Genomic DNA, 23,747 nt, shown 5'->3' on the forward strand with positions numbered 1-23,747 from the left:
ATCAATCTAGTCAATAATGACTTAAAAGAAAGGGTTCATGGTTCAAGCAAAAACAGAATGATTGTTTAATAGTTGATGTATGTAAACATTCAACAAGCAAATATGCAGTATAGCTCTTCTTGGAAGCTCGTAAGAAAAATAGCAAACCTTACTTGGTAAAGTAGTACAAATCTACCAAATTTCCACGGTATTTTAAAAGCTCATCTATCTGAATCACTTCTGTGAAAGAACAAGTTTCAAGTTTGTTTTCTATAGGATTTTTATCCTTAGATTATTTCTATGATTCTAAAGGGAGGGGGGGCAAGGGGAGGGCAGGAAGGATTCGCAAACTAATCAGTTTGGAAGTGTTTGGAAGGGACATTGGGAGGTCTCTAGTCCCATCTCCTACTCAAAGCATGGCCAACTTCAAGGTTAAATCAGGTTGCTCTTGGCTTTGTCATTTTCAAGTTTTAAATATTCACAACATTGGAGATTTCACAACCTCTTTGGGTAATGTATTCCAGTAATGTTTTATACTTTCATTAAATACATGTATATATACTTTACATACTCAAGCAAACTGGACACATTATTTTCTTGGACCAGACTGGATGCCTTGGAGGGTGCTGAAGGAGCCAGCCRATGTCCTTGTGAAGTTCCTTACCTTTACAGAATTATGGCAATCAGGAGGGGTTCTGGATAATGGGAAAAAGGCAGCTGTCAAACCCATCTTCAAGAGGAAGAATCCAAGGAACTGCAGGCCAGTCGGACTAACGTCAATTCACGGCAGGATTATGAGACAAATCCTCCAAGCCATTTCCAGGCTTATGAAGGACAGGAAGGCAATTGGGAACTGTCAGCTTGTGGATGATGGGAAAGCAGTGGCCCTCTATCATTTTAACTTTAGTWAAGCTTTTGATATGTTTCCTAGTAGCCAAGTTAGGACACATGGACTAATGGGTAGACCATGAGGTGGGTTCAAAACTAGTTGGACTGCTGGATTCAAAGAGCAGTGGTGAGAGATTTGAGGTCCAAACAACAGTATACTTGGAGATATTCAAAATCTGGCAGAATACGGCTCTGAACAACCTGATCTGTTTTTGAAAGTGGCCTCATATTAAGTATGGCATTGGACTAGATTACCTTCTGAATTATTCTGTGATAATATATGACTACATGATGCCACTGAACCAGAAATATACTCTTTTGAAAAAGTAGTATATGTCTTTCTGACAATCAGATGCACTAATAGTCCTGAAGGAGAAGTGGAAAGCTCCTAAAATATTCTCATTCTTCATCCATTATAATACCCAAGTGGACTCAACWATACCCACCAGTACCCTGGCTGTTGTGACAGCTCAGAGTTGGGTCTACATGTCATTTAATTACTTATAGTTTACATAGCTTTCATGGTGCAGCTAAACAAATGAGAAACTCACTTTCCAGTTCAATAATTTCCATTCTGTTCCCCTCCGTATCATGGCCAACAAATTTCAAACCCTTCTCTTCAAAGCAGCGAATCAATTCTGGGTTCACCTGAAATATCAGAAAAAAAAATAGTAGTTCTACCTATTTTTTGATTTAATAAACAGTAGTCGTTCTATTGTAATGCATTTACTAAGTATGTAAAAATGAAAAGAATTGAGAAAAAAGTTGGGAACTATTACTTTCTTGTTTTAACAACTCTGGTTTGAAATTTGTAAAAGTTAGCATTCTTTTCTAATAGCAGATGAATCAGCACTTTAAAAACTCACAATAAATACACACAAAATACTAAATCCAAGGTCTCTCTTGCTTGCTGTCTTCCTGATTCAGAGCAGCTTACATTCCTCACTTTTGAAATGGCCCACCTTCAACAGCAGGGATCTTCTCTTTGAACATCACATAGTTTAGTGGTCTAAGACACAGGCTTTGTGGTTCAAAACCCTTCAGACTGAGGAGCTCTGGAGGTAGCTGTTCCACTTCCTTAGTGATATTCTAACTATTTGGTTACTAATCAAACTCTGAGTACCTTCACCACTGTCACATTCTCTGCCCAGCTTTTAAGGGAACTTAAAGTTGCCTCAATAATTTGTGGCATGCACACACCTCATAGTTCAGGCTCCCCTGGAAACACTGACGGACAAAGGTGCTTTCTGAACTATCTCAGAGCTAACTGTAGCTGTTTGGCTCCTCCACATCACTTTGGATGACAGTGTTTTGAATATGCGCAAGCACCTTTGCTCAGATGTTTTCAAATGAAAGCGCAAACTTAAACCAGGGGCCAACTGGATGATTATCAAGACGCAAGTGATCTGAACGAGCCTTTGAGATGCAGATGTCTGAAATTTACGTACTTTTGGACTAAGGAAGAATGCGGACTTCCTGAGCATATTCTAAGCCTTTACTAAACCTAWTCAGCCCAGGAGTAATACGCTTAAGGATTACAATCTTGTAGCTTTTGAATACTTCACAGAAAGTCAGGTCATGTCTAACATCACTTTCCAAGACAATTTTACTAAGATGCTACACTGTCTCTATGACAGGATCAGTGCACTATATTATTCCCCACTGAAGAGCACTTGCAAGAACACCTCTGTGTTCAGTTTCAGGCTCCTCAGTACAAGACAGTCCTCTGGGGGCAGGTTTAGCTCAGTTGGTTAGAGCATGATGCTGCTAATGCTAAGTTTGCAGGTTCAATTCCTGTATGGGTTACGCTGAGGGTTAGACTAGATGATTTCCGGAGGTCCCTTCCAACCTTACCAATTCTATGATTCTATGATTGGCAAAATGGAGCAAGTCCACAAGACGGCCATCGGGATGGTTAGGAGGTTAGAGCACACGCAACATAGGAGGAGTGACTAAAGGAGCTGGGCTTGTTCAGCCTATGGAAGAGAAGGCAAAGGGCAAAGTCTAGCTGCTGTCCTCAGCTCTCTAATGGGATGGTATAGAGATGATGGAGCCAGACTCTACTCAGAGGTACACAGCAAAAGGCTGAGAGGTAAGATACAAACTGCCCAAGAAAAGCTTCAGCTAAATATAAGGAAAAATGGTGTAGAATGAAGTGGTTAAACAGTGGAATAAGTTGTCCAAAGAAGTTGTGGAATCTCCATCTTTGGAGATATTCAAAATTAGACAGGACAAAACCCTGTGCAGTCAAATCTCACTTTGAAATTGGCTCTTCTCCAATCAGGAAGCTGGACCAAATGAATTCCAGAGATTCCTTCCTTTCTATATGATTCTACCTAAACATTATTAAACCTTGTTTCATGTCAGAAACCTCCCATTTGCTCCAAAGAGAAGCCTATCAGGAGAAGCACAATTTGCTTAAGCTGTAACTTCTGAGTATACAAAGAATGTTGGTWGTACTTACCTCATATCGATGCCTGTGTCGTTCCTCTACAAACATTTCATCGCCATAAAGTTTCCCTGAATATACAACAGAGAAGTAATTAAGGTTTTAATGGTTTTTGCAATTATTTCTAGGAAAGACCTAGGAATTACAGAATTACCTTCCAAATACCAATTCACTGAACTACAATGCCGTGGAATTTAAACCTGAAAAGAATTTCACAATTTCACGTGGAAAATAAGTAACAGGACACTACTCATTTCACTACAACTTTTGTTTTTTCTGAGTCATGACTGTATATTTTAATTTGTTACCTGAGCTTATTCAGGATTCACATTCAGCATTTCCAGACAAAAAATAGCCTAGGTAGACTGCAGAATCTAAAAGCCAGCTTTATTGTAAAGCCAAAGCTACAAAACAAATGCTTCAGTGAACAAGCAACATAAAATCCCTGCAGTATTTTAGGATAGCTGCATGCAAAAGGTTCAGTGAAGGAAGAACTCCAGCCTTTTGCTTGCATCTGTTCCATTTTAACAGATTATGCCTGGCAGTTGGCATAGTATGAGCAATTACATAAAGAATACTGTATTCCTCTCTTTTCCTGATCTCTTTACCCAAATGACTCTTGCAGTCCTCTGAGCCTAATGTGGAAGGCTACATTACCCATCAACAAAGAGTGAGTTTGAGACGTGCACTAAAATGGAATTTTAATATAGCTCTCACTTAAATTAACAGTCCAAACTCTGCTCTCAGTTTATCCCAGTGTCACTAAGACTACTGTCTGGCTTCTGGATTGGTAGAAAAATGAACTGAAAAAAAAATTTCCAAAATTGCAGTGTGATAGTATTCTAGTCTTATGAAAAGAGCTAATTGTGTTAATTTTAATGAACCACTTTTTAAAAAACAAAATTTACATTCAAGTTTTAAAGCACGAGGAACAGGAATGAGATTTCCTGAGTAGACTATCTGAGCTTTCTACAAGCCTGTCACAAATAYTGTCATCCAAACAAATCACAGTGATAGACAAAAATTACCACATATTGTAATTTTTTAATTAATTTTTTCAATTAAGTAGTAAGGACACAGAACAATTACAGTAAAGCAAAAAGAAAAAAATGTACATTGTGATTGCATATCTGTATTACACATAGGTGAACTGTCACCTCTGCCAGTCAGATCACTGTCAAATACATTCTCTGTAAAGGCAGATTTTTTTCATTAAACACATGTAGTACACTTTGATCTTCTGACAAAGCCATTTTTTAAGATCAGAGAGATATTTTTCCTAAGTTTGACAAAGCTAAATATATTAATAACTCAGATTATTTCTTCACTGTGAGATTGATGTCAAAGGCAGAGTAATACAGAACATATACCCGTATCTATTTATGGATAAGAAACTGTATTTTACGTATTTTTAGAATTGCTTGTTTTACTACTGTAAAAATAGGCCTGTTAATAGGGGACTTGAATCAAATATTGCTGCAATTTTAAAATGCGTATCGCTCAAATGGAATCATTTGTTCTATGCTGTGGTTGCTTTACACTGCCTCTTGAAGCTTTCTGTTACAGCAAATAATTTTCCTTTAATTTCCTACAACAAATAATTTTCTTTCTCAAAACAACACTGTTTCCAGGGCTGGATTAGGCACAGAACAGTGCAGGGTCAGAGACTGGAGATAAGCAGGGCCTGATTATGATTAGGATACAGACCAGCAAATATTGTCAAAACAAGAAGATGACTAAGGTGAGTAGGCTAGATGATGTTTAAGGCTGAGGTGAATTGGCAATGCTACGGAATGATTTGTAGTGAAGCTCCAAGGAACAGGAAGCTTTGATCCACACTGGAGATAGCAGAAAGTACAGCATGATGATGGCTATATCTTAACTCAATAGAAAAAAACAGCTCTAATGTAAGAAATAGAGACATAAAACAATATAGCTGGCAAGTAGGCTTGTATTAAACAAAAATAGATAGATACATCCTCACACAACACACACAAATGCAGAACTGCCGGGAGATAATGCAGATGCTGAAAGTTTGCATAGATTAGAAAATAATTAGATTAATTTAATAAAAAATTATCCATCAGACTCCATAAGCACAAAGCTACACTTTCTACATCTCAGGAAGTCATAACTGCTAATTACTGGACACTGAATTTACTGCAAGAATATATTAAGGAATTATTGCTGCATGCATGTCTTCCTCCAATAGTCCTTCACAAGTATCTGCTTTTAGCTATTGCTAGGGATAAGATGACGTGCTTGATAGATCATTGCTCTGATGAATATGACTGTTCTTACGATGCATCATTTACACGTCCTATCAACTCAAAGAAAATCAGAAGGAAACTTGAGACATATCCCTAGTATTTCCTTACACTCTGACCTTCTACGAAAATAATGAAGTATTAAAATTAAAATTATTCATTTAAAATTTATTTCAGCTATCTGAATAGTCTCCTCATTGCTTATTTAAAGCAATGTAACACATCAAGTCCTAACTCACTTTTTTACTGGGACTTCCAGGTCCCAGGCTCTCATTTGTTCCTTTTCATTCTTGTCCAGGGTAAATGTATATGAAAGAGAATCAGAACAAATGAGCTCAGGGAAGCTGTCATCCAACAGCYTGTTTGAGGCTCTAGTCCTTCGGCAAAAAGTGCCTTGGTATTTTTGCTTAGGCATGTTACAGAGTTCCTATCCAAAAGGCGAGTGATAATAGCAAAACTGTAACTTACTTAAAACAGAATTTTGTGTTTTAAAAACAGTCCTCCTCTTCCCCAATCTCATTGTTCCACCCATTTCTCCAGGATTGTGTTCCGGCATGTCAATAACCTTTAGAGGAAAATTGTTTAAATACTCTTTTGTCCAACAAAGAAAGAAAACATGCAACAATCAYACAACAGCCTGCACAGATTCATAAATGGTAACATTATTTAGTTAAGTAATATACTCACTGTATTAAAGTCCCAATAATGAAAACAAAACATTAGGAAAGGCAAAGTAAGGTCATAATTACAAACGCTTGGAGGAAAAATATTAGTGAAACGCTTTCATTGAATGTTAAGATCAATAAAAGCAATTTATGAGTTCCTTAAATGTTCTGGATGGAAAAAAAACTTTAAAAAAATCAAAATGCTAGAAATGGACTGATTCTGTCACAAGGTATTATGGGTTCTAAAAGTTGCATAGATCTTTTTTTTTTAAACAGGTAAATTCATGGAAGTAAAAAAATTCACCAAAGATTATACCTGTTATATGGTAAATTGCTGCACCAGATGAATAGAGGCTGACAGATTATCTTAGGTAAATTTTAGTATACATTTCTTTCATTTTTCCTTACACTGTTCTTTATATACTAATATTGTTTCTTACATTAAGAGGCAGAAAAAACTGCCTTAAGACAAGGCAACTCCACTTTTGTGGGGGGGAGAGGAGAGGAGGAGCGCATGGGGCAGCAGAGTGAGGAGTAAGAGAAGAAAACGTTTSCAGCAAGAGTTTAATCCAACATTATAAAAGTAGAATATTAGAAGAAGTGATTTCAACATATTGTGTGTACTATTTTTGATGAAATACATAACCAATTTATGACTGTGAGAGTAAGGATGAATCTTCCCCTCTAATTCTCCTTTACTAAAATGTTTCCTTAGATTGCTGAAGAATCCACAGAATATCAGGTTGCCTTGTCTGAAAAAGATACTTTAACTTTCAGTAAAGAGCATACTTAGATACTGGTTTTGTGAACYGAAGAATATGGGGCAAATAGTTGCTACGTGAGTCAAATGGATTCCAAGATGGTGGCAGTAAGTGAATATGCCAAGCAATTGCTCGATGAAAGGACTACAGTCTGAAAATTGTGCTGGGTATGTCAATTATATTTAGAGAAAGTCTACCGCAGAGATGTAAACACATTCAAAATGGTAGAAACACATAAGATGAAATTACGACCTACATGCTCATATTTGCATACATATACTCAGTGAGGAGTGCTATTGACAAAGAAAGGTTCTAAAAATACAAATGTTCACACATATGGGTAGTCTGGAATTGGATTTTTATTAACCTTAATTTGCCCTCTGGGAGTAATAAAAACAATTTCTGATGATACACTTCATAAAGTGAAGTTATTCAATTTASAAGGGATGGTAGAAGGTGCTTAGCCTTTGGCCTTGTGCCAATGTATTTCAGCTGTGCAATTATCTCTGTATAACCTCATACCTTCAAAATGTTATTTATAAGCTATATACTCATTATAAAATGTCATGAGCAGAAGTTGTGATCAAACCACTAGAAGACTGCAGATCCTCTAATTACCCCCCAAAAACATGAAGGTGAGGACCATGCAGCATTCAGCTGAAAAAATAAAAAGCCACACAACTCCCCCCCACACACAAAAACTCAAAGGAAACACTCACTGAATCCATATTGCTCCAATAATAACAAGACTGTCTACTTTTATTTTATATCCTTCCATTTATTTTCACTCCTCTTTTGCATCAGCGGCCAACATTATATTAAAAAAAAAGCACAGAATTTCAGAAGCAGTTAGAATGTATATGACAGTATGGAACACACTCAGTTAAYCTGAAATCAAGCACATATTTCCTATGAGGTGTTATTTACTTGCCTATATCCAGACTACAGATAACCTTAAAGTCATGTTCCTATTTCCTGTTAAATGGGTGCTGAAGTGGTGCCAAATAGCTTTCCAGTCTCAAGTATACGTTTCTTCTCCAATTATGAAAATTCTAATTTAATAGCTGCCTAGTGAGTATTTGTGGTTGACAAGAAAGACCGCAAGGATTGAGATTTTTTTAATTTGGAGGCTAAAGTCAAGATCTGATATCCCTTGATTCACAAAAGTCCAAATACTGTCCACTGACCTCAGCTTCAGACTTCTCTTACTAAAAATTGTGGGTAGAAAGTTCTGGTCTGACTTTGCTAACTAAACCCCGACAATAACTATATCTATTTTTCCCTCTTTCTTAGAAAAAAACTTAGATTTCACCATTTTCTTGCCTTTCAGTATTTGCTGAGGTCTTCTCTGTATCAAAACATCCTGAGAGGAGTAACATAGAATAGAAGGAAGCATAGGCAAAAGATGAGGGAGAGGGTAACGTCCTGAGAAGCACTGCTCAATTCTTAAGACTCCTTCATGAGACCACTGCCTTTAAACCAAGGGGCCCACTGCATGCAATCCATAGCAGATTTCACCAAGTTACTGCGCTTAAAAGTGTTCGTCAGGAAGACTCAAAAACATCAGTTCGCAAATAGACAGTCTCCTGTTCATTAAGTAGGACGTACCAGTTTGAACAGGCTAAAGCTACACTCTCAACTCTGCGCTCCCTTCTTCCAGTAGGCACAAAACAAACACGGGATGCTCATGAGTCCCTCCCCAGCTCTAGAAAACAGCCGGGAACATGGCCGGCCTGTGAAACCCCAGCTTCATCTGCTCTGCCAAGCGCATCTCCCACCCTTCAGGTCAGAGCCCAGTGCAGGGCTGCGAGTCCAACAAAATTCCCGTTACAGGAGCAGGCTCTCAGGGAAGAATTTGCATTAGTCTTTGCATTTCAGAAGCCCTTCCTCCCTGTCTCAATGGTCACAGTAGTGTGGCCAGGGGCACATACTTGAAAGAAGGCCCAACCCTTTAAACTGGCATTAATGTCTGCTAATGTCTTAACTGAGGTATCTTTTAAGAAAAAGCTATATGACACAACTTTTCAAWCTCATTTCTATCAGTGGCAGATTTTCTGCAACCTATTACGGGCACGTTGCTTTTATGCTCRTGTTTTGTTGCTCTTTGCTAGCTGCATTATTTGCATTATTATCTAGCTCTCTATCTTCCCAAGATTTTTAGGTTTATGATACTAAGAGAATAGACAAGCTTCAAATAACAATTTTTGTGACCTGGTGAGGAAAGGASTTTGTATGAATTAATGCCTCAGGGCTACTCTAACTCTGGCTCTTCTTTTTTGATACACTCTGTGGCTCTGCTCCACTTTAGCAGCTATCATAGCACAACTCACAGTGTTTATTTATTATGTGAATTTTTCTGCAACAAAGTTCGTGCTAAGAAGCTTCTGAAAGCAAAGTGGCACTGTGGCCCTACTGCCAAAGAACAGCAAAGAGCACCAGCAAGCAAACTCATATTATGGGAAAATTTGCCATATTTTACAGATTTTTTTTTTTTTTTGATTAGATAAAAGATGAATTTTCATGTGGTGGTTATTTTAAACTGTGCAAGTGAGTAAATTCTTCAAAGACCTTAGAGTTCATGCTTCCTGCCACAGAATTAATCAACTCTTMTGTTATTTCTTCAAAGCCAGAGAAYAGCAGAGAACAACAGGCACCACAAGCAACAYAGAAGCATCAGAAAGGAGGATACAAGAAGAGGTGAGGAATTAATTACATCTTTCTTACTCCAATCTCTGAAAACTGCCAACACCACAGGGATTTTACAGGGATCACACATTTTACACACCAGACAGCCAACATGAAACAGATAATGAATCACTCTGACATAACACAAAGCACATTCCAGATAWAAAGCAGTCTGATTGGCATTAAATCACACTACTGATGAACAGCGGCTTTAACCATCCATGAAATGCAATATTCCTTCAGAAATCTACAGCCTGGATTGTTTCATTTTTATTAGAAAATGCATAAAAGCAAATGAGAAAACCTCTCAAGCCTACATACAATATATAGAAGTCAAGCCCCTGGAAACCTACCACATATCATTTTGCTAATGTCCCCAGGCCATTAAAATTTGTCTTTGCCTCACATCTTGCAATGCCATTTTTAAGAATACATCTATCTTGGAATTGGGGAAGGGGGAGAGTGGTGTTAAAAATTATTTTTGAGAGGAAAAGACAGATTTTTTTTCCTTCCTCTGCCTTTGAAACCCAAATCTCAAATCTTTGTTCCTGTCTACCATCTAGAAATGAGTTCAGCTGAGAATGGTGTTTCCAGGAGGCGAAYGTGCTGCTGAGCCAAGCTTGAGTTACGTATACTCAGAGACCTACCTTACAGCACATAGAGGGGATAGATACTGTATTTTAGTATTTTCACTCAGCAGTACTCAACAGCYACAGTGCACTGTCTTGTCACCGAACGGATCCCTTAATTTGAATAACTACTTGGCAAATCAGCCTTGAAAGTAGGTTTTTAGGTTTTTCTGCCTTTTAAATTCACATTGCCTGGTGAACAAACAATTTGGCACTGCTGGACAAAGCATCAGGAGAAACACTGACTCTAAAGATTAACTGAACATTGAAAAGAGGCTCTAAGGCTCTGAGCACACAAGACGTGTRCAGAAGGAAAGTTGATGGAGGCAGAGAATACAGAAGCAGGTCCTTCTGAATATTACTCCCTGCTGCACACAGCTGTGGAATGAAAACAGCAATACAAATTGTCAAGGACTCAGTCTAGAGGAATCATTTCCTTGAAGGATTAATCAATATCTGCTAGATTCAGGTTGATCTGCTTCAAGCAAATCAAGTTCACCAGTAAACAAGCTCAACCATCAACAAATGGATGGCTAAAGTGACATTTTGGAAACAAAAGTACAGAAGTGTTTAAGAAAAAAAATGACAGATGCAACAGTAAGAGCAGTGCCAACAGCTTCCAACTTGGTAAGTAAATAAAAAAGATGCTCTTTCTCGTTCATTCAAAATCAGGGATTTAGCATTTGCAATTACTGAAAGAATGTGTGAGGAKAACGCAGTCACCAGAATCCCCAATGTTAAGCGTGACAACATCACACGTGACAGAAGTTAGGTACGCTCCTGTCCCCAGAGCTCTGCGTTCCAAGCAAACCACATCATTGCCCACTTGTCTGAAGCACTCAGCCCTCCAGCATGTGGCTAATTGCCATAAAGCCACTTGAAAATGCCAGACAGCTCAGTGTTCCTTTACTTTGATTGATATAATGTGTTCTCAGAAAGATGAGCACCATCGTGCATAAGCTCAAAACAGCAATCACTAATACCCGATTCATGCAGCTACACAGTTACATGAGTAACCAGTTTGAAAAAACCTGCCCTTTGCTCTCTTAACTGAACTATAGCACAGAACCCAAATATTCCAACAAATTTTAGCTTATGTTTCTTAAAAAATGGAAATTAACCTGCATGACTTCATTCCCTAAGTAACTGGACTCCTTGTAGGATTTTTATTTTATTTTTATATTTTTTTAATTCCATCCCATAGCACGTTACTGTCAGCCATTTTCTAGTTTGGACAATCCTCTTACAAATTTTTGTTATTTCCTATTTTAGAATTAAGTTACTGCCCTATAGCATTTATTTAATTAAAGTCTAAAAACTCTCTAAGAAAGATTCTGCTTGAATAAGCACAAATTCAGGTACAGAATGTTTTGTAACACTTTCTTCAGACAAAACACAAAGGGTGAGCTCCTTTTTCAAACAGTGCTTACTCATTCGCAACCACAGTGTACTGAACTGAGAAAGTTAATGAAGATGTCGATATGCAAAGCCCGTATAAATATTGCTTAAGAGCATTTCGGAACTCATTCAAGTTATTCCAGTCATGCATCCCAGAGTCAGCTTAAAGACTTGATTAAGAAGAAATTTTCAGACTGTTAGTGTTAGCAAAGGGAACAAGTTTAGACAACGCTACCTATGGAAATACATTGGAGTGCTGGTCATGCCAGGCCAGTAAGTACAGGATTTGCCACAGACCTGAATAAATAAAATTAAGCGGATGAGCATTTGCAGACTTTGGACTGGCCCAGGTCACATTATAATCAATGACCTAATACTCATTGATTTMATTTCAGAAGGATTAGGACATTTGCAGCTATTCAAAATCAAAACTCTGTTAGTGTCTTTTAGAGGGACTTCTCCAACTGAAATTGTTAGATAATTCCCTTATCAAATTCGGTTAAATCCATGTGAAATACATCAGAGAAAGGAGGTTGTGAAGCAAGTCTTCCTCTCTCTGAGGATTCCAGAGCAGAGGAAACAACCCAGAAAGAGAGAGACCAAGTCTGGTGCTCTCTCCATCAAGAATCTCAGTCACAGAGAAAATACAATACAGAGGTTAGCAAACACCTACCCCTTGAGATTGTCCAAACAGCAATATAGTTAATAGTTTCTGACTGTTTTACAAGGTCACTACCTAAGCAATGCAAAGAAGTCAAGGAAATGATTGAAATTGTCCTTAGCAGAGATAAAAACATATTTTTACCTCAAAACTGACCACCATGTTCTGTACTTCTCTACCCTGAGTTACCATGCATTAGCAAGTCTCTATTCCATCTATTTCTCATTTATTAATAGGGTAGTTAGTTAGGACTACTTCATTATCAGTTATCTCCATCTTCAACATCAGTTGAACCACAGAAAAACATGGCTTACTTCAAATGCTCATCCCTCCAGACCTTCACTGAGATGAAATTGCCTGGAAGAGGCTACCAGAATTTCAAATAAGAGGCTACCAGAATTTCAAATATCACGACCTGTACTCTCCTAGTAATTGTTAATAAATTTCTTAAGATTTCCTATTGAAATCAATAACCTCAGAGGGTACATGGGGAGAACTTGCAACTGTTTTCTATCCCATTTCCTAACGTGATCAGACCACTTTCAGACTTGCAAGTGAGACTGCCTGGATTCCAACCACTGATSTTTCTCACAGACCGATGTCACAAGTCATCCCAACATCCTGTCCGTCCTTCCTGATCTGCCCAGTGGCAATTTTGTACCTGATGATCTGGGACCTAGAAAATGAGTAATTTCTTTTAGAAAGGAAGCGAGTGGGCAGCAAATAGAAAAATATAGATTGTCCTATTCTAATTAGAGGGTACTTTTTTGTGGTATAAAATTTGCTAGGCATTTTCTGAATTGAGAACAAATCCCTGGAAATGTTCTTGATGGGTTGAAACATTTCTTTTGAGGAATCTCTCTCAAATGCTAATCAGAACAGTAAGCCACAGTTCGTTCTTTCTAATTCATTTTTTTTAAGTACTCCTTCTGTGTCTGGCCTTAAAATATATGTGGGGAGATACATTTGCCACCGATCTGCTGAAATCTTGGCATGTGCATGCCGAAAGTTAACAGTTATCATGCACTGGAAATAAAATATACCTGTGAGCTTTTTTTTTTTTTCATTTACCGGAGGTGGAAAAAGTTCCTATCCAAAGGCTAGCTTATTGAAAGAAAAGGGAATGGYACAATATTGTACTGCAGTATTGAAAGAGAGACTGAAAGTGTATAGAATTTCAAGTAAAAGTTCTAGTCCCACAAGAAAATAAGTAGTGCAAATGCTATTCACAGCTTGGACTCCCTGTTTGTTATAAGAACACACACTTAAACATGACTGTATTTTTCACATTTTTCTGTTTTAAGAGAAATTATTTTATTCTGTCTGTGATTCAATCTGATAAATCATATTTTCTTAACATGACAACATATGCTTGACTGAAACAAACAACTTCATGAAGTTTAAGGTGAATTCACCAACTAGTTTTAGTTATTATACATTTATTTAATATACAACTAAAATGACGTTTTAAACTGAAAAAGAGACTGCTTAATATATCTGCTTTACACTGCCGCAAGAAAATGCCTTCTTTAAAATTTGAAGTAAATGAAATAAAAATGGATTCTACCTCCGTAAGGAGTTCTGTGCCACAGATTTGTAGAAACCAAAGTCCATTACCACCCACTACTCTTTCTAATGAAGATATCAGGCTTCATACCACGACCAAATTGATCAGTGGTAGGCCACGGACTTTAATGACTGATCACCTTAAAAATGAACACCAGAGCTTAAAACTTGACACACACACATCAAAAAGAAGAGTCTCTACTAGCTAAGCTAAATTAGTATCTCTGTTAAATGTACCTTGTATGAAAATGAGCAGAATAGTAGGAGAAAAGAATATACTTATTCAGAAAACTTATTTTAACTTATAACTTCTAAGAACAAAACCAAAAAAATCTCCTACAATACAATCCAAAATCTGAACCAACTGAAGCAAAGAAAAGATATTGAGAGAGCATCTTGAAATGATTCAGAGACACTGTTGAGCAAGCATGTTAAAATTCTTCTATAAGGTATTTGTCTATCAATGCAAAAAAAAATTAAACTTTAGATGTATAGAACCGTATCAGATAGCTGTGAAATTAAATATTACTCTATTCCTGGTACCAAAATACTGTAACAAATATAATTAGTTTAACAAGCAGTTCAGATGAATCCACTCTGCAAAACTACACAGAACAATCAACTCAGGCAAACCAATGTAAYTTTAAACAAAGCAATTTGTTCTGATGAGCAAGTCTGTTTTCTTTTTTTCTTTTATATTTAAACTGTAATTTTCTAGAGAAGATAATGAAGGCTAGAGTAATTCTCATACTCATTTATAGTACAGTTGTGCTTCTTCCTATCTTCTACCCYCCTTTCTTTTCTTTGTTTTCTTTTTCATATCTGGAAGTAGCATCTCACTCATCTGATTTAGAACCAGGAGTAACTCTATGCAAGCTTAAGTAACTGTTTTTGGAAGGCAAGCAGGACTACTTAACTGTTTTAACAGAGATTTGTATCTACTATATAGATTTTATATGCCTTTTTATATTGCCCTTCTCTCTTCCACTTTGGAAGTTTCTGGTTTGGTTTAACTCCTGTCTAAATGTTTTGTCAGTTCCCTCGCCCCTAATACTCTGTTTCTCATAATAAAAGCATACAAAACAAAAAGGAACTATAGAGCTGGCTACTGCATTAAGTAACAGAGAGGTCCACTAGGTAATTTACTATTAAAAGATTCTAACAGCAATAGGCCTATGGACTAATGGGGAACAGAGATACTAATGGAGTTTCTGGAAAGAAGGCCTCCATCACTGAAATTTTAAATACTCTTACTCATCTTCCATGGCACTCCTGGGATAAYGGAAGTCTCTTGGCGGATCCCTGTTGATTTTGTCTGATCTGTGACRGCTGCTGCTTTTCCCAAATTGCAAAGAACAACCTGAAAGCTGGATATCTCATTATTTATAGAGAATGGACATGGAGTCCTATGGAAAACTCTTCAGCAATGAGTAATAGGATTTTCCTTCCCCCCACAAAGTGAACAGCAACAGTGCAAATTACTTTCATGGGTCATTATCCTCCATCCCACACACATTATAACCTTTCTCATTCCAGCTGGCAAACTGGAAGAACTACAACAAGAGATGCATATTGTATAATGGTAAATGAGCCACTGACCTTTAATTCTCAGATTTCCAAGAATACTCTAAACTATACTGAACCAAAAAAATAGAGACAGCATAGAGAGATAATGAAAATTTAATTTTTACTAGTCAGATTATCTCTTAAAGAAATACTTTGGCATTTTCATTACTATCTGTCCAACAACAGAACGCCTCTCATCAATTTCAGAAAACTAAAACGAATGATTTATATTAATCCTATGGCAGGGATTAATTACCTCTGCTAGCCATTTCAGGAATGCTCCAAGTCACATGCTCTGCATTACATTTAATAGTTCCTTGCTTCTACTCAGCGATGCTTCAGCTGGCCAAGTATCTTCTTGCTTTGAACTACCAGAATCTTATCTCTGGTAGAAAATTCATCACCTACAATCCAAATCCTTTTCATTGCAAGCAGAAATCATGATGTCTTYCTTCTGAGCAGTATCTTTATCTCACTTCATCTGTTCAGCCTTCTCCAAAAACCTGATAAACATCACTGTCCAAATTTTAATGCACCTCTGAACTCCTTGTGATCCTCCTCGTGGTATATTAACTTTCTCCCTTATCAACATCAAATGAGATTAATTGCTTTGAATTTGCTTTCCTTAACTGTGCCTATAAAGATATTTGTGATCAAATTCAGACTTGAGCTTAGTGTCAAATCGCTTGAYCAGCTGTATCCATGCCACCTACACCAGCAGAGCTCAAATGCTAATCAYTTCTTTTTCCTCCCCACACAAGGCAACAGTGAGGATAACTAAGATGCTTGGATTCAAATATGAGCTCCAGCTCAGAGTCAACATGATAGTACAGAAATGTGTGTGCTAACACATCATAAAACCGTAAGAATTACAGATCTACTTACTCATTTGTAAAAATGAAGAAAAMATACATTTTAAAAATATAAAATCCACCTCAGATTGAAAAAGACATGCATGAGAAAGTAGGAAGAGGAAGACAGGAAGAAAAAGAGAAGCAAAGAGGGTATATATATGCACATGAAGAATCATTAGCAAAAAGGCTGGAAAGGAGGAGAAATGCATCTTTATATCATTTCTCATTTAACAACAAGATGGTGAGAGCCTACAGGAAATAAAAAATATTTCACCAATATTGTTTCAAAGCAAGTAATATTTGTGGAATGAAATCACCTTGATACTACGGCAAATCAAATAGGTATTTAATTAGCATGACATCAGGTGAGCACACCCAGCATACTYTGAACACCCTCTGTGAAAAGAGTGGGTGGCAGGGTACAGATCAATTCAATGGATAATGCAACAATCCACTCATACGCTACACACAAATGTTTACCAAGCAACCAGCAAAAGAATGAGAGTATTGCCACACGGCAAAAAGTTCTAGACTGTGTCACCTAAYGCGACAATATCCTACATAGCATGCAGCTAACACAGCAGGTAACTCTCATATGAAGCAACATAAAGCTGTTGCAGTCTTGCAAACACAAAACAATTGCATATTAAATGCTGCCCATACAAAATCATTGTTATCCTTCACTTACACCTCTAATAGCTTATATGTCTTCAAAGAYACAATGAAGAATCAGAAAGCATATGAAGCAATTTTAACGTGAAAAGCACAGGTCTACAGTAAGTCACTGGAGGATCCACTGCAAATAAAGGTCTGTTGTTCAGTGCCTAACTGTGAGATATGGAATCTCTTATGATCACATACAGGTAAAGGATGGAAAAGAATTAAGAAAACAACAAACCTTGTATTTAATTAAAAGAAAATCCTTTGGGGGGAAGCTGTGTATTATTTTTCTACCTTGCTTTCATCAGGTATCTTAACGGGGGGAGGGGTGGGGACGGTTTTTACACTTATTAAATGAAAAAAATTCATCTGATTTTCTTCATTTTTAATTAAAATGACGTAGTTAAGAGCATGATGACTAGATCACTCATATCTCATTAAATCCACTCTCCAATGCAACTGTGCAACTCCTCTGAATTCCTCAGGTTTTTCTGTCTCATATGCTCTTAGACACACCCTCTATCCCAGTTTTTCCTTCCTAGATGTGTACAAGGCTGTAACAAAAACGATGGAAGTTCTCAACTGCTGCACAGAACCTTTCCCTTGCAGRTATCAAGGCACTTTACAAAGGCAAGTATGTTTCACTAACTCCATTTTGTATATGAGAAAATTAAAGCAGATTTACTTCTGTGACATCTAATCTTTTTCTACATTTTAGAAGTCACATGGCTAACAAGGTGTCTCACTACCATGCAAACTGGCAGATTCACAGGTAGGCTTGCAACAAGGCCAGCATCTTAATAAAATTTTTTATCAGTTACCTAGACAGGAGAAACACTGTTCTGAAACTGGCTTTCATATAATCTAAGGTGATTTGATGCAGTTTCCCACATACAATTTCATGATTTCTTACTATTCTCTGTGCTACAATCACATGATTAGGAGTTTTTGGCAACCCCTCCCCCCCAAATCTACTTTATCTTATTGATCAGTTTTGTCTTTTTAACTTGCCAAAGGGAAACTGGACTGCTGTGAGGAAATACAGCCTACCATAGGATTTCTGAGTCAGTCTCTGTGAGTGAGAATCACCACACTCAACTTTAGCTATTTGAAATTTATGCAGCTAACTTAAGCTAGCCATCCAAGCACCCTTCTATGCAGAGAAAAACACATCCAGAGGACAACACATTCTGACCTGATAATTGCACCAAAAAAATGCAGCAGCTTGAAATTCTAATTTAGGCCATGAGGAAAGCAGTGTTGTTCTGCCCTAACAGCTGAACCAGCTTGCTTAAGACTGTGTGTGGTGAATGACCCTTCCATATTCATATTTTGTCAGCCTATATATACACCATCCCTGGAGCTGCACAGCTCATAYTGAAGTGCCACACAATTTAAACATATTAGAGCATTACTAAGACAGACTTGTGCACACAGTCCTCCACAAAGTAAGTGTTTTCTGCTTGTTAGATCAGACATTGACAGATAGTCACCTGGGTCCAATTCATCCAGAAAATTGCTCTATACACAATATAAAGCTCTCCTATTTGATTTATAATTAGTCACACATAATTCCTTATTTAAGTACTAGAAAGATCAAAGGCTTTCTGAAAATCTAAAATGCAATTCTAGTTATAAAAATCCTTCTTATAAAGACAGCCTTAAGAAAGGAAAAAAGTGGAAGACTATTAAAGCATATTTCACATAAACTAAATCTATGTCCAAACATAGATACAACATAAATACTTGCAAGTTAAATGTATAAGCACCAAAACACTATGCCCCCCCAAAAAAAAATTGTTGAGAAAATTGTAAAAGACATAAGTGTGAATTATTTTTCACGCGGAGCAGGAGGAGAAAATCTGCCATGGTAAATCTAATAAATTAGCAGCATATTAGGAAAAAAAAAAGAAAAGGAAAAAAAAAACCCACTCACACAAGTTATGACCACTGCATAAAAAAAGAGCATTTTTCTTTTGTTCACTGACAAGGACTTGGAAAAGTGTTCTCATGCTAAAAACTTTCAGAGGAGTCTGTGATACACCCAGCTCAAACTAAAGTGTTAGAAGAAGTGGTTACAAAACAAATCAACAAAATGGACAATAAGAAATCACTGGGGACAGCTGGTATCCACTCAAGAATTTTGCAGCAACTGAAGGGTGAAATAGCTAACCTAGTAACTGTGGTGARTAACTCCTTATCAGCATTGTTACCTAAAGATTTTAAAGCAGCAAGTGCTTCAGAGGAAATTCAGAAACTTATAGACTGATACATCTGTTGTCCATACTGGGCAAACTAACAGAAACTGTAAAAAAAAAACAAAAGAAAAAAAAAAGTGTGTAAGTAGTGGGTACTTGGGCAAGCATGACAGGTTGGGACATTGCCAACACAGATCTTGTAAAGGAAGACTGCATCTCACCTAGCTGTTGCAGTTCTTTGGTGAAGTATGTGGATACAGGAGATTTGGTTAATACAGTCCTCTAAGCTTCTAACAGACAGTCAATAAGGCCTATTATCAAAGGCTCTTRGAAAAGCTAAGCAGCTACAGGATTAACAAAAACAAAAGCTAAGGGTCAAGGGTGGGAGAAAATCATAGAATCAGTAAGGTTGGAAGGGACCTCTGGAGATCATCTAGTCCAACCCTCCCTACTCAGCAGGGTCACCTASAGCATGTYAGACAGGGTTGCATCCAGGCAGGCCTTGAAGATCTCCAGAGAAGGAGAATCCACAACCTCTCTGGGAAACCTGKKCCAGTGCTCTGTCACTCTCACACYGAAGAAATTCCCCTTCACGGTCAGGCCGAACTTCCTGTGCTTCAATTTCTGCCCATTGCCTCTTGTCCTGTCRCAYGGGRCARCTGAAAAGAGTTTGTCCCCRTCCCCTTGACACYCTCCTTTCAGGTACTTGTACACACTGATAAGATCCCCCCTCAGKCTTCYCTTCCCCAGGCTAAACAGGCCCAGCTCYYGCAGCCGTTCTCATAGGGCAGGTGCTGCAGCCCTCGGATCATCTTTGTAGCCCTACGCTGGACTCTCTCCAGTAGCTCCATGTACTCGAGACGAGGCCTCAGCAGGGCTGAGTAGAGGGGCAGGATCACCTCCCTYGACCTGCTGGCAACACTCTTCCTAATGCACCTACGGATACTACTGGCCTTCCTGGCCACAAGGGCACATTGCTGGCTCATGGTCAATTTGTCATCCACCAGCACTTGCAGGTCCTTCTCTGCAGAGCTGCTCTCCAGCAGGTCAACCCCCAGCTTGTACTGGTGCCTAGGGTTATTTCTCCCTAGGTGCAGATGCACTTTTCACAGTGAGGMAAACACCAGTAGAGTTATTCAAGGCTCTAAGATCAGTACATTCAACACATTTGATAAAAAGGAAAAGAAATGAACAGTAGGTGACAGTCTGTTGATGACGCATAAGCTATCAAGGATAATAAAGATGAGGGCTTACTACAAAGAATCACAAAAGAATTTTCTGAAATTCAGTGACTGATGATTAAAGTGTCAGATGAAATTCAGCAGAGCCATACACAAAGCAATGCACAGGGGATAAAACAACCCTAATTTCACAATCCTAATTTCACATTGTAATTATAGGCTTTCAGCTGACCACTGCCACTCAGAAACAGGACCTTGAGACTACAATAGATAGCTCTATGAAAACGTCACTTCAGTGCTCAGTAAACATCAAAAGCAATTCAACATGAGCAGTAACTACTAAAGGAAGAAAGATCACAACAGAGGAGATCACTGTAACATTTTTCATATCAATGGTGGCTTCAATTTATACTGTGCAGTTTATGTCCTCCCTACCACCTTGGGTCAGAAAACATCCGAGCTGTAAGTTGGAGGCAAGGGGGAAACATACTGGGGAAGCATCACTCCATACTTGCCCTACTATACTGTTCCATAGATAATTACTTACAACATTGTTGGAGACAGGTGCTGGGCCAAATGGGCCTTTGGTCTAGATGGATCTGTAGTCTGACCCAAATTTGCTGTTCTTAAGTGGTATTGTAGAGTGCAATGGAGAACACCAAACTCACTGCCCACCTGAGACATCACCACAGGTGTGCTCAATTCATAACTATATTTCGTCAGTTCAATCCRGGTTCTAAGAGGCAAGCTGGGTTCTTTCCTTCCTTTTAATTCTTAACTTCAAATACAGGTCCTCCCAGTGCCACTTGCCACTTGAACTTCAGGTTTTGCTGCATTTGTAAGGACATGGTGGAATGAAAAAGAAATTAAATAAATTCATTATGAAAGAACTTTTAGAGTCTGTTTCAGTTCTTCACTTAAGTACTGGTTCTCAATACCCCCAAGAAGAGAAAGATGACTAAATGTGTTGTCSCTTAAGTTTCAGCTCTGGTTACACATGGAAAAAGCAGGTAAGTTGGGTGAGTAGGTGCTAATAGGAACACATTCACTAAATAATGGTGCCAGTGATACTGTATTTCAAAAACAGTAATTTATTTAGTGTTACAGAATTAATATTGTTTCTGTGTATGATCATATAAAATTTTACATTAACTGTAAGAGAAACAGCAAGTATGAGAATATACACCTTGCAAGAAATCTAGTTACTTCTACCTTAAATGGATTATTCTGAGAAATTTTAGAATATTTTTCTACTATATGACAAAAAARCTTTGCACAAAGCCAAGCTGTGCAAGAAAGCAATGGTTGCTCATCTGCTTTGTTTGCAGACACAGCATGTCTGCTATGAGTTGTCAAAACTTATTTTTCATTTTACAGATTGTGCAATATTGAGGTTTTGATGTTTTTGCCAGGCTCTTGGGCAACTGTTAGGCTTCCTTCTCATCAATAGAGACCAATGTTAACAATTTCATGGCAAGTTATATCCCTGATTCCTGTACAGGCTTTCTCTTTAATTAGAGAAATTTAATTCTAATTTAATTAGAATTAACCAGGGGCAAATAATAACCCCAAACCTGTACTGTTCTCAGTTTTTTTGAAAGTAGCATCTAATTAAACCTGTTATTTTTAACCACAACAGAATAATCACCAAGTGTATTCTTTTATACATATTTTCATTAATTTCCGTTGTATAATTCCATCTTCTTCAAAGCCAGGTATTATGGCTTTTCAATCTTGGGTGGGAATGAGGGAAAATAAAAGGTRAGTGTGCAAAGATGGTTGGAAATAAACTAATAATGTCTCAGAGGGAAACTAATGCTTCACCTTTGTTGATATTTTGGAGGTTCAAACACACATAGGACATGCAGTATCAGTCCTCAGGCTGGGGACTGTAAGTACCTCAGGCTTACAAAAGTTTGTTCCAAATTGTTGCCAGCTTTAAGGCTAAGTTCCATAACATACTTGGGGCCTTAGAATCAAAAGACAATTAAAACTTTCTCATAAAATCATTCTTAAATATATTCTTGATTCTGAGTCCTAGGAAACTTCTTAATACTATTTTTTATGGGAAAGCTGTGAATCTTTGTATATAATCAGAAAGTCAGAAAAGGAAAACCTTTCTCTGCGTTGAGCACAAGTCTAATCTGAAACAAATTAAATTGTCCCTGAGGTTGAACTTTGATTCAACTTAATTGATATGTATGGTTTCCCCATCAGCACACCTAATAGATGAGTTAYGACTGACACAAATAATTTGCTAACTTCTGTTTATAACAAAATGCAAATCCAYTTCTAAGTTCTGCTTTGTAATTCATAAAAACTAATCATTTGACGCATTTGCATGAACTAAGAACTTTCAAACTACTACTGCTGCTACTTAGTTAAGTGATTATAATTTGTCTTTGATTTAGTAACTACATTACCTAATTAGAAATGCTAAAATTAAGTCAGATACACAAGTTATATCCTTTCTTGACTATTCTTTTTTTTCCCCCAACAAAAGTGTTAAGTAGCCATAGATTCATTCTTTCAATGGACCACCCTCACAACTAAAACATTTAGACAATGGACTACTCAATATTCACAGCTAGACAATTGCCAYTCTTCTCACAAACCTAATTAGTTCTCCCTAATTTAATCTTTGGTTCTCCTTGTGCCCCAGGGCAATGCTTGACTCTGTAGAACAAACAAAACAAATGAGTAAAACAAAGAGTCTTTTGCTTTCATTGGCCCAAATTCTTCTATTAGAGATGACTAAAAAGGTTATTCAAATCAGTGAATATCTATTTTATCTACAAAACCAATACACAGARGTGCTAATATACACAGGATTTGTTTGCAAAAGGTAAAGCCATAATGTCATTTTCAGTATCTGTTACATGTGGTCAAAGAAGATACTCAAACTTAGCTAGAATACTGCTAATAATCTGAATTTATCCAAGATACCACAGTTGCAGACTTCTGACTGAGAATTAGCAARTGGTGTTGCTCAACTAGTGCAGATAAGCACTTCTTTCTCTGAACCGAGAGAGCTCTAAGTTCTCTTGGCCCTAGCCTTCCACTAGCTAACCACCCTGGCTCTTTATTTCTTTGTCTCTGCACTTTGTGCTGCTGAGTCTGACTAGGTCAGAGAGGTTTGACCACGATCTGGTTGTTCTCACAAGAGTGCTGAAGGCACAGAAGTTAGGCGGAGAGATTTAGCCTTACAAAATGACCACTATTTCTTTCTCCCTGAGAGCACCTCTTGTGACTGCTGCTGTTTTCCCATCTCAGTTGTTTCTGGAGGTAAGCTAAGGTCACTTCCTAGCACAAGCCCCTTTACCTGCACTGTGGCACTGTC

The 23,747-nt window shown here is 37.7% G+C and overlaps 1 protein-coding gene across 1 annotated transcript in view; it reads right to left on the reverse strand.

Annotated features, from left to right (window-relative positions):
- Positions 1-23,747, reverse strand: part of CTPS2 (CTP synthase 2) — a 78,090-nt gene that overhangs the window by 15,420 nt on the left and 38,923 nt on the right. Inside the window, exons 15-17 of the mRNA XM_085323143.1 lie at positions 6,052-6,148; positions 3,332-3,387; positions 1,419-1,515 (exon numbers count right to left, since the gene is read on the reverse strand). Of these exons, the coding sequence (XP_085179269.1) occupies positions 1,419-1,515; positions 3,332-3,387; positions 6,052-6,148 (250 nt within the window). The remainder of the gene's footprint in view (positions 1-1,418; positions 1,516-3,331; positions 3,388-6,051; positions 6,149-23,747) is intronic.

Source organism: Rhea americana, unplaced genomic scaffold (assembly GCF_003343005.1).
Source record: "Rhea americana isolate MKP2758 unplaced genomic scaffold, rheAme1 scaffold_82, whole genome shotgun sequence".
NCBI lineage: Eukaryota > Metazoa > Chordata > Aves > Rheiformes > Rheidae > Rhea > Rhea americana.